The following is an 11,761-nucleotide window of genomic DNA, read 5'->3' as shown; positions in this document are numbered from 1 at the left end:
CCACTGGTATAGAGGTATACTTGGTGGTGACGGCATGGGAGGATCTTCTTTGTTGAGGCACCCATCTTGTAAAACTTCTTATAGGAGAATATCTGTACGGCCCACCCTTTTTTTTGTAGGATCGTGAAAATGTTCTATTTCACCAGGTTTGGGGGATTAATTAGTTATAGTCTGTTAGGGTTTTTAATGGTGAATTGTAAATTGGCTTCTTTTTCTTCTGAATTTTGTGAGCCACTATGAAACCTTCTTTGTGAAGGGGAAATATGGTCTGTGAACATTCTTATTAATAATTCACCAGTCTGTTCTCCTGTGCAAATCCTGCTGAAATGAATGGAAGCAGTGCAAGAGGATGGACTTCACATTGGTGCTTCTTTTTATCTTAACAAACTGTTCCTATAGAGCTAGAGTAGCAGTGCCCAATCTTCTCAGATTGGGGGTCTCAGATAAGGGTTTGGTTAGGAAGCTGATTTGTCTCCTATACTAGGCGATGCACAGCTCAAGCCTATGCATGTCTACTCAGAAGTAAGTGCCATTAGAGTCAATGGGGCTTACTCCCAGGAAAGTGTGGATAGGATTGGGCTGGCAATCACTTCATCAATGGCTGATAAGTATTCCCTTCAAATAGCGAGATTCATCACTTTAAAAATACAGCCTTTCCTCTTCAGTCAAACAACAAGATTAATAAATCACTTTAAAAACTGTTCCCTTTTTCTGCTGCTGGCCAAGTAAAGTGTGTGCTTGTCTCTCCCCACCCCCTTTGCCAACTGCATGGAAGCAACTTTGAGTCCTGATGGCTAGTAAAATAGGAAGCGTTTTATTTGGGGCGGGGGAGGAAAGCGGAAAGGTTTGGAGATCGAAAGGGGGGAGTGGAAGAGGGAGGAGGTTGAAAAGAGAGATTTCACTTTGATGAGAAGTGATCCCAGGCTGGGAACTAGGAACCAACCAGACAAGGATCATCGAGGGTTAAGGACTGCAAGCCAAAATAACATGCAGTGAACACAAAAGGCAGGCAGCCTTGGAGTGGAGGGAGAAGAGGGCGGGGTGGCAGCAGCCATTCTCCCAGCTGAGCAACTCCCATTTCTTTTGCTTTAAAAAAAAAAAGCGCAGACGGGCAGAAGACGGGCTCCTATTCTGCCCAGAGGTGTGACTGTATAGCTGCGAGAGGACATCCCACGCCTTCCTTTAGAGTTCCTGGCACCACCCTAAAGAGCCGCGCCTCACAGTTTGAATAACACGTGTTTTAAAAATAAATCACCTTTTTGATACATGAATTTTTTTTGTTTTCTTTTTCTACTAGATTTTGGAAACGAGCTGGATTTGTACCAGTGTATCTGAGGCAGACTCCAGTAAGTCTCACTTCCTAGTACATCACCCTAATATGCTCTTCTTAATGGGGTTTCTATTGACTTTGATTAGAAACAGGTAGACTAAGTAGCTTTTATAAAGGATTGGTAAAAATTTAGTGACTGCCTTTTTTTATAAAGTGCTACACATCCTGTGTTTCAACTGTGGATGATGCCTTTATTTCTAGAATGACCTGACCGGAGAGCACTCATGTATTATGTTGAAGGTACTGAATGAAGAGGAAGAGAATGAGCAAGAGAACTGGTTAACTGCCTTCTGGAAAGGTAACTGCTAGAAACCACATTTTCAGGACTGGTTCAAGCTGTTGTTTTAGAATTGAAAAAGGTCGCAGTAACTTTCCCATATTCATTACATTGGGATGATGGTGGTACCTCATGAACTTAACTCAGACCAGCCATGTGAAACTGAGATTGTCAAATCTCCTCCAGTTGACTTGGCCACTTTCAAAATTACCAAGTACCAAGGTGGTAAATTATCTCTTAAGTATTAACTCCCAGTTTTTTTTCACTTTGTTCTGCAGACTTCAGGAGGAGGTTCCTGTCCCTTTTATCATATCAGTTTAGCACTTTCTCGCCTTCATTATCACTGAACATTTTGCAAAACAAGAATATCAAGCAACAGTCACAACCTCGTAAGTATGTTGAGTATTTGTACAACTAATATTACTGAAGCAAAGCCATGGGAAAAGTATGCGTTAAATAAAGAACTGTACAACATCATAGTACAGGTTGAGCCTCATTATTCGCGTGGGTTCCATTCCAAGCACACAAGTGGATGGCAAAAAACGCACTATAGCAAATCCATTTAAAAAACAAAGGTTCTTTACTCCGGTGATTTAAAAACAGCCTTGCTGTGACCTTTGTGATGTAAGATAAGAGTCATTAAGAAGACAATCCATCAATCAGTCGTCCTCCAAGAGCTTCACTCAATTCCTCCCTTCACCAATGTAAACTGATCACCTTTCTTTCAAGAGCTCAGGGGGAAGGGAGGGGTCGCCTGGAGAGAGGATTGATGGATTGTTAGCCAGCTGCCCCCCCTCTCTCATTAAGGAGGCTATTGTTAAAGGACTGTTCAGTTTTTTAAACTGATTTTAAAGGGATGCATTTTCCCCTTCTTCAGGGATCAGCACATTCCTCCTCATTTGCAGTGGCCATTCATGTTGAGTCAAATCCATGTATAAAAAATCCGTGTATAAATAGGCTGGACTTGTACTTTGTTTCCTTTAGGTCTGCAGTCTTTAACTGTTTCAGAACCCACTTTTAATTTTTAAACCATTTATACCCATCTTTCTTCTCCGTACATTTTTTCCACTCTTTCTTCTTCATGCCCCCCCCCCCCGGATTCTCTTTTCTTTGACATTCCCTTTAAAAGCAAAACTTGTTGATGGCAGCGATGGGATTTAAAAGGGTCACTTCTGAATATTTAGATGCAGGCTCACCTTATGTCACTTTCACTTATCAGACACAATTCACTGGTTTTCAGGCAATCATTCAAAAGTTATTTGCATTTTAAAATCTGTGTCAAACTAGAAATTAACTTTCAGTAGTTTTTTAGTTCTTTGGCAACATTCTCCTTGGCCCTGCCTCCATTTAAGTATAGGATCTTGCCAGAATAAATGCAAGATAATGATAATATTCCAGTTGTAGTTTTCAGCATCTAGGTAGCGAGTGTAATTCTCTTTCTTTCTCTCTTGTCCTCAACAAAACTCTTGGCTTGCTCAGCAATCAGCCGTAATGAATTAGAAGCTGTATTTATCCCTTATGACCTGAAGAGGCTAGAGATGTACTCCAGGAACATGGTGGACTATCATCTGATCATGGACATGATTCCAGCTATATCGAAGATGCATTTTCTCAACCAACTTGGAGACATGACCCTTTCTGCTTCACAATCTGTAGGTGCCATATGTTTAGCTCCTTCAGTGCTATGGCTCTGTTAATGTAATTCTCATTTGATAGACCCGCCAGTGAACCTTGTGTTTCCTCAGTGGTTACCCTCTGCCTGTGTTGTGTGTTATTGTTCAATAGGGCTGCAAATGGCCCCTTCGCTGGGGTTTGGGCACCCCTGATCTAGGCCCATTCTTTGAGCCAATCAAATAACTTGCCCACTGGCTGACAGCATCACCCTGGGAAAATTCTAAGAATCTGCTATCTGAGGCACATCAATGGTGGGGGATGGGGGGGGGAATGCCTATGTTTCTATGCAAATTCTATGTTGCTGTTCCTGTCTCTGAATTCCAAAATGTATCATGGAGTTGGTGCCAGATTTTGAAAATTTTTTATTGTTGCTGAATTCCTCAGAGAAATAAAGACCTGGGGAGGGGGGAAGAGACGAAAAAGAAAAAAGGAGAGATGAGGAGAGGGGAGGAAGTGAATTTAATTTATGCACCTCTGAGTTAACTTTTGAGAATATGAGAAACTGCTGGATTAACCGTTTAAACAACAATGAGACTATAGATAGGCCCCAGTATTTCCTGCCCAAATACAGAGTTGTTTTGTTTATTTTATTAAATCAAAGAGAATTTTTCTTCTTCCAGGCTCTTCTTCTTGGGATTGGGCTACAACACAAATCTGTAGATCAGCTGGAGAAAGAGATAGAGCTGCCTAGTGGCCAGTTGATGGGCCTCTTCAACAGAATCATTCGCAAGGTTGTTCAGGTAAATGTCAAGGTTTTTGCTTCATTTAAAAAAATTTAACCACATGCTGGTGGTTAGGATTTGGATAAGCTGTTTGTGGAGCCTTGAGCAACACCCAGTGAGCTATTGTATGCACATTTTACTTGGCTTTATGTAAACATAAATATGTAAAGAGAATTTTTTTAAGCATCTCAAGAGATAAGACACTATACAGTAATGCTAAAAGGAAGAGATCTCTTGGTTGGATACCACTGGTCTAAGGACTGCAGTACTATATAGTAGGAGTGGTCAAATTTACTTAATGCAAGAACCACATACAATAAATTTCAGATGTTTGATGGTCGCAAGAGAGATGTTTAGCCCTGCAGTATTTAAAATGCATTTAAATTCTTAATTATATTTACTCACCATGAACATTAAACATACTTTATAATCCAGTGGACTCTCAGTTCATAGGTGGTTAACAATTATAAAGCTTGAAAAATTTTTATTTACATTTTATATTAATTGTGATGCAAAAAGGAGCTCAGTCAACATATTTCTGTGAGCTGCACATCATATGTCAAAGAGCTGAATGTGGCTCCTGAGCCACTGTTCGGCCACTCCGGTCCAAAGCATGTACTGAGCATGTCATTAAATGGCATGTATTGAACTTGTCACTTATGAAATTGACTTTTAACAAACATGTTTTATAAAGGGCATTGCAACAATTGCCATTATGTGGGCAGCAGAAAAAGTCTCATAGTTAGATCCTGATAAAGCCTCTTGATTCTGGAATAAATCAGTCCTCTTTACTGATGGTTGTTTTCTTAGTTTTTCAACACTGTCCAGGAAAAGGCTGTGGAAGAGCAGATGGCAGCAACAAAAGAAGTAGTAATGGAGCCAACACTGAAATCTTTAAATGAAGAATTGGTGATTTTATTTTCTTTCTTATACTACAAATATCAGTGCTGCATATAAAAATGCTTCCTCCTCAGTCCTGCAGTATTTCCTTAATTCATTCAGGGTAAATAAACCAACAGCTATTAACTATGATAGCTAAATTGTGAAACTTCTGAATTGTGAAGCTTCTAGAAGTGGTCTACCTTCAAAGAGCAGGTTTGGGGGGCGTACAGCACGGAAAGTTGCCAGCTCTGGGCACTCACAGGCAGGGTATATTGCTACCTACTGGTTACTCTTAGGAAAAAAAGAGTGGTGGGCTAAAGGGAAATTTTGTGTTTCCCAGCAAGGCAGTTTTTGTGCTGTGTTCTGAAGGAAGTATTTCAGTGATGTTGCCTTTTACGTATGCTGAACATTTTTCAGCAGACTAAAGGTATTCAAATATTATTTTTCACTTTTATACCAGCAAGAATTTTTATACTCTAAACAGCAAAGGGTGGTGTACATGGTTCCTCCTCTTCCTCCTTTTCTCCTGGTTCCTTCTTTTCTCCTCACAATAACTTGTGAAGTAGGTGAGGCTGGGAGATAGTGACTGGCCCAAGGTCACCGAGGAAGCTTCATGGCTGAGCCGGGATTTGAACCTGCACCTTCCAGGTTGCAACTCCAGGGATTTGAACCTGCAACTCCCAAACCACTATACCATCTTGACTCTTACCATGTACATGTACTTACACCAGTCAGAGCATTGCAGTGTGACATTGGAAAAATCCTTGGAATTATCACCTTTTACTTAAAATGTATAGATTGGTGTATTAAATGCATTGTGAAGTAAATGTTCATTGGGGTTAAGTTGTTGTATGGTCAGCTAGCTTTTGGCTTTTGTGTGTGTGTGTGTGTGTGTGTGTGTGTGTGTATAACAATATGCAGCTTCCTTGGTGCATAAAAAGAGATTTTTCTGGTGCAGGAAGAAGCGGCGCAGGAATTCCAGGAAAAACACAAGCAAGATATCGGGAAGCTGAAAGATCTGGACCTTTCACAGTAAGCTCCTCCTCCTCCACCATCCCCACCCTCACAGTCTTGAAGGAGAAAGCCAGGTGGCCGAAACGGCTTGGCTAGAGCTTTCACTAGAAACTAAGGATGCTACAAGAGAAATGAGTCTTGTTGGAGTTTCACATAGAACACCCACTCCCTGTTCAGCTGACTGCAGGTGATGACCTGATCTGTTGTGTTGGGAAAGGCAGTTTGGCATTATATATAATATATATTATATAATATATTATATTATTTATAGGAAGAGTAGAGCACCAGTGGCTTTGCTAAGCTAGCTAATGCTTACAGGCTAGAAGCGGTTCAGGACAGGCTTTGATTGTCCTTTTTCAACATCCATTAGCCATTTCTCTCAAAGGGGAATGTGCTCAAAATCCTGTATCATCTTGCAGAACAAGGAAGGGGTGTGAAAGAGCCATGTTATCTATGTGCATATGGGATCTTAAGTCTTGGTATAACAAGGATTTTTACAGTTCTCTGGGGTGCAGTTTGCAGTTCCATTTTTCTCAGCAGAGCTATAGCAGGTTAGGACAGTGGTTCCCAAAATCCAGGGAAGTTGGGAACCAGGGCAGGGCAGGAGGCAGAAAGGGGGAAGCAACGATGCCGCAGCCCTGCCGTTGCCAAGGGGCTTATTTCTTTCCTTGGGTGCAGAGCTGGCCTTCTGTAGGGTTCTGGAGGCTTGCACCCCACTCTGAGATTCTGTAAACAATCCTTATCTCTGATCAGCGGCTACTTCCATATTTGCACAAAAATGGAAAATAGCTGCTGATTGGAGATTAGGACTGTTTACAGAACGTTTGGAGGACATCAGCGAGGGCTGCAAGCCTCCAAGACCGTGCAGGAGGCCAGCTCTGCCCCCAAGGTAAGCGGCAGAGCAATAAGTCCCTTGGCAGCGGCAGTGCTACGATTTCTGCAGCACTGTCACTGCCATTATAGCAGGGCCATTCTCCTTAAGGTGGAATGCCCTGCTTCCAGTTCCCCTGGTGAGTCGTGACCCACCAATTTGGGAACCAATGGATTAGGATATCTGTTCTGTATTTGTTTTCCTCCTGTCACTGAGGATGGCTAGACTGAGTCAACTTCCTTGTGAAAAATTGTTGAATACGTCTCTCATCTACCTGTGTGTGACTTTTTGGTGTAAACCTTGTGGTACTTTTAATTGATTTGAAGAAGCTTCAGTTGCCTTTGGATTCTGAAACATCATAACATGTAAACAAGGCCTGAATATCAGCAAAACCTAGACTTTGAATTTCTGTGACACCGTTAGTGCTCCACTCCCAAGGATGTTTTTAACATTCACCTGTCTGAGCTGGTTAAAATTCTTTTATGGCCTGTTAATAATGAAGGGTGAAAATAAAGAATTCTGAATTCTGGATCTCTTAGCTCTCAGCTCACCTTGTATTATATCTTTTCCTCAGTGCTAACATCATAGGAAAGGAAGTTTTACAGGGTACGGTGCAGATGTAATTCTAACCATGGTGCTAACTGTGATTAAAGGAACTTGAGCAGGCCCATTTGATCTCGTGTATGTTGTCTCACCCAGCCCAAGTCCTTTCATTTTGTACTGGATTTCTGTGCAGATTTCTTGATTTCCTTTAATCAAAGTTGGGTGCTCCATCCACCTGTCCTTACCCAGCTTTTGGAACAGGTGTAGGCTTAGCGTGCTAATAACATTGACAATTTTTTTAAATGCAAAGTTTTCCTCAATGTTTAGGTGGTGACAGTATTTTAGTCACTAGAGTGTAGGTTTATTTAGATTTGCTCCTTTTAACATAGGATTTGAAGGCTCACTTTCAACTGAATTTCTCTGATAGTGATCTTTTTTCATCCATAACTAATCTCTGCACTACCACTGCTTAGCAGTTAGGATCCTTGTTACGGAAGAGAGACATAAATTAATCATTTCTGATCAGGCTGCTCCATTTTACTGATGTCTTTACACTTTAGATATGTCATCCGAGGCAAAGATGAGGAATGGAATGAAGTGCTGACCAAAGCAGGACAATCAGCTTCGGTTGTCAGCCTGAAAAGGTGAGTTCAGTGAGTAGTTCTATAGCACATAGTTTTGTAGGGTTTTGCCCTACTTGTAATTCTTTAATTCAACTTAATTCCTAAGTTGGGGAACAATAAATTATCTAACATTTTTAAAGTCTGGAAAGAGGAAGAAATTTGAAGAAATTGGTTCACATGAACAGGACAGATGGGCTATGCACCTGGAGTATCTTTCTAGTTACTTTGCATATAAGTAAATATTGTGTTACAGTTCATAATTTCTTTTTGTTAATTTCTGAGTCTGCATAAAAATTTCTCTCGCTACTTCTAAAATTCCTTATCAGGTGCAAGTAATTAACTGTAAATATGTGATAACTTTGAGAGCTATTTTGTCCAGCTCTCTCCCACCTTCTGTTGTAAGGGGTAGGGGATTTACTTGTGTAAGTCCACTTGGATGAAAATGCATTTTAAAAAATCACTTATTTAAAAACCTATCCATCCACCAGGGCCTGAAAGGTGTCCTAACAGCAATGCAGTTAAAATGAAATTAAAAACAGCAGTGTTGTAAAGCAAACAGCAGTATACAAGAAGAATTAGATGAATATACCAGCAATGAATTACTATTGCCACCAAGGCCCTCTGAAATAGCAGAGTCATCTTCTATTGTCTAAACCAGTGGTTCTCACATTTTTCACACTGGGACACACTTTTTAGAACAAAAATCTGTCAGGACCCACCGGACGTGATGTCAGGACCCACCGGAAGTGACATCATCAAGCAGGAAAATTTTTCATGGTCTTGCTGTAATCCCACTTACCCAGGAGTAAGTCCCATTTACTATCATATACACAATAGCCTGTTAAAAGAACAGATCTGTAACATTTCCCCAAATGCAGTCACATACCATGGTAGCATCAAGTCTAATATATTAAAAATTAAAATATTAAAATGATTGGGACCCACCTGAAATTGGCTCGCAACCCACCTAGTGGGTCCCGACCCACAGTTTGAGAAACACTGGTCTAAACCACATTAAAAAAGGAATAAGATGAATCTCCCTTGGAATGGAAATCCATAATTCAGGCACCGTTGCTGGGAGAGTGCTCTTACAATAGGCACCCACATGCAACTGTTACATAAGAAGAGCCCTGCTGGATCAGGCCAAAGGCCTATCTAGTCCAGCTTCCTGTATCTCACAGTGGGCCACCAAATGCACCAGGGAGCACACAAGACAACAGACACAACCTGCGTCCCCGCGCCCTCCCCTGCATCAATCAAAGGCAACCTGCCTCTAAAACCAAGAGCCTGCACATACCTACTATGACTTGTAACCCATAATGAACGTTTCCTCCAGAAATTTGTCCAATCCCCTCTTAAAGGCATCCAGGCAAGATACCATCACTGCTCCCTGTGGCAAAGAGTTTCACAAACTCATTACGCGCTGGGTAGAGAAGTATTTTCTTCTATCTGTCCTAACTCTCCCGACACTCAACTTTTGTTCTGGTGTAATGTGAGAGGGAAAAGAGCGTCTCTCTATCCACTCTGTCCATCCCCTGCATGATTTTGTATGTCTCAATCATGTCCCCCCTCAGGCGCCTCTTTTCTAGACTGAAGAGGCCCAAACGCTGTAGCCTTTCCTTATAGGGAAGGTGTCCCAGTCCGGTAATCATTTTGGTTGTTCTCTTTTGCACCTTTTCCATCTCCGCTATATCCTTTTTGAGATGTGGCAACCAGAACTGGACACAATACTCCAGGTGTGGCCTTACCATCGATTTGCGCAATGGTATTACCACTGTTCTTGAAGGGCTCCTCTTTTTTGAGTACATTGGAAGTAAGATTGGGACGGGAAAGAAGGGTAATGGTAAGAAAGATAACGAAGATTCTGAACCTGGGAACAGTATTGGTGTAGCATTTTAAATTGGTTTTTATTCTTCAAGTACACAATACTCTTGGATAGTTGTGTAATGATTGTGTTACCTTACCAGTGTAACTGTTGTTCCTTAGCGACAAGAAGAGAAAATTAGAAGCCACATTAGGACCAAAACAGGAGAAGAAATTTAAGAAAAAACCCTTGAAGCAAAAGTGGAAGAAATGATCGAAAAGCCAATATGTGGACTTGAACTCCTGTTCACGGAGAAATCCAACTTCTTTTCCAAAGCAAACAACTTTAGTCTATGAAGAAAATGTACGTTATGGTGGAAAGGCCTGAATGATTTTTTAAATATAAAAACAGTAAGAAGCACCACCATTTGGAAGATTCTTTTTATTGCTGCTAGTTTCTTGTGCTGTGTTAAAAGGTACCGTTGAGCAGCAAACTGGATTATTACCAAAAATTGTACATCTTTACTGTTCAGCCACACAAAACCTGTTTCGTGTACCTAAGAGACCTATAAACGTCTTTCCCTTTTCTTTATGATTGTTGTTCTTGCTAGTAATTTTGGAGGGCAGCCTGGGGCTCAGTGCTGCATGTTTGTTTTTAAATTGAAAAGCTGGGATTTTTTAAGAAGCATTTCTGCAACCAAGTATAAAACGTTTTATAGGAGTTTAAAATGGCAAACTTACTTTAGAAGTCCACTGTACAGTATTGTGCTTTTTGATAATACTTGCCGGCCTGAGATTACATTAAATCTCATATTTAATGCTGTCTTCACCTTATGCTCAGAGTTTTATGGTCAGTTCTGAACATTCATGGTCTGTTCTGACCTGGATGTGCTGGCATTGTGCAAAACAGAGGATGTGGTGAGGGATAAATTAATGTTCCCACATCCTGTCACTGGATTGCATCATTCTTGCTTTTGGTTTGTGGTGCCAAATGCCCAACTTGTTTCATATCCAAGATTCTCTTTGCAAGAAGTGGTTATGATGGTGTGTGGTTCTAGGCAGACCCTCAAGGGCGTGCTTTTTGGCTACATATCCAGATCTCCAGTGCCAAGCAGAGAAAGAAGAGTTATAGGATTGCTTGGTTGAGGCTTCTCAGTTTGAATGCATCATTGGTTTATTTTTATTTATTTAGGGAGTTATATCTCAACTTAATGCAAATACTGTCCCTCAAGGCAGCTAGCAGAATACGTCATGTTAAAAGGAGAAGAGCAGCAGATAAAAAAATAGACTAGAAAACTATAAAATCAAATATTTTGAAAAAGGGACCAGATATCCTGTAACATATTCAGATGCCATTGAAAGCCTGAGAAAACGGAACAGACTTTGCCTGGTGCCTGAAGATTAGCAGTGACGGCACCAGGCAAAGACACCTAGGAAAAAAGTATAGTTTTGGGACTACCACTGAGAAGGCCCTCTCACTGACAGCCATCAACCTGTTCTCAAAACATAACAACTGAAGAAGGGCCTCAGATAAATAAACTACAGGGCAACTTTGTGTGATTTTTCAGGAAAGGTTGTGTGTTATTTTATAAGAAAATATACTGGGTGATTCAACATATCTCTCACTTACTATAAGAATAGTTTTCTGGGTAGCTGCAAGGTTAGCACTCAAAACGCAGTATTGGATGTGGAATTCACTATCACGAGAACCTCGATCTCTTCTCCCAATCCTCCCTCCCAAACCCATGTTTCTACTCTTTATGGTTATGAAGATAAGTTGGAAAATGCCTAAGTAGAGCTTAGTGAACTCTAAAGTTGAAAGATGACAGAGCAAGAATCCTGGTGGTCCGTAGAGGTGTGCGACTTCAATGCTTGGCATAGCTCCATTCTGACCCATTGCCCTTTCCCCCAACACTTCCCAAAACATTAAAAACTTGGAAGCAGAGTAAGGAATGTAAGTTAAACAGATCCATAAATTTGACTTGATCTTCATTCTATCCTTGTCACCTTTGCTGGTTTTCT

At 40.9% G+C, this 11,761-nt stretch overlaps 1 protein-coding gene across 3 annotated transcripts in view; it reads left to right on the top strand.

Moving 5' to 3' along the window:
* Positions 1-10,134, top strand: part of NAT10 (N-acetyltransferase 10) — a 35,229-nt gene extending 25,095 nt beyond the window's left edge. For all 3 annotated transcript variants that reach the window (XM_066636166.1, XM_066636176.1, XM_066636184.1), the window contains exons 21-29: positions 1,298-1,346; positions 1,532-1,628; positions 1,886-1,996; positions 3,087-3,259; positions 3,902-4,021; positions 4,814-4,912; positions 5,844-5,917; positions 7,874-7,957; positions 9,923-10,134. In XM_066636166.1, coding sequence (XP_066492263.1) covers positions 1,298-1,346; positions 1,532-1,628; positions 1,886-1,996; positions 3,087-3,259; positions 3,902-4,021; positions 4,814-4,912; positions 5,844-5,917; positions 7,874-7,957; positions 9,923-10,013 — 898 coding nt within the window. In that variant the 3' untranslated portion in view covers positions 10,014-10,134. The remainder of the gene's footprint in view (positions 1-1,297; positions 1,347-1,531; positions 1,629-1,885; positions 1,997-3,086; positions 3,260-3,901; positions 4,022-4,813; positions 4,913-5,843; positions 5,918-7,873; positions 7,958-9,922) is intronic.
* The last annotated feature ends 1,627 nt before the right edge of the window (positions 10,135-11,761 follow it).

The sequence above is a fragment of the Tiliqua scincoides genome, chromosome 1 (genome assembly GCF_035046505.1).
Source record: "Tiliqua scincoides isolate rTilSci1 chromosome 1, rTilSci1.hap2, whole genome shotgun sequence".
Classification (NCBI taxonomy): domain Eukaryota; kingdom Metazoa; phylum Chordata; class Lepidosauria; order Squamata; family Scincidae; genus Tiliqua; species Tiliqua scincoides.
Note: the sequence above shows the minus strand (reverse complement) of the source record. Positions and strands in the feature narration are given on the sequence as shown.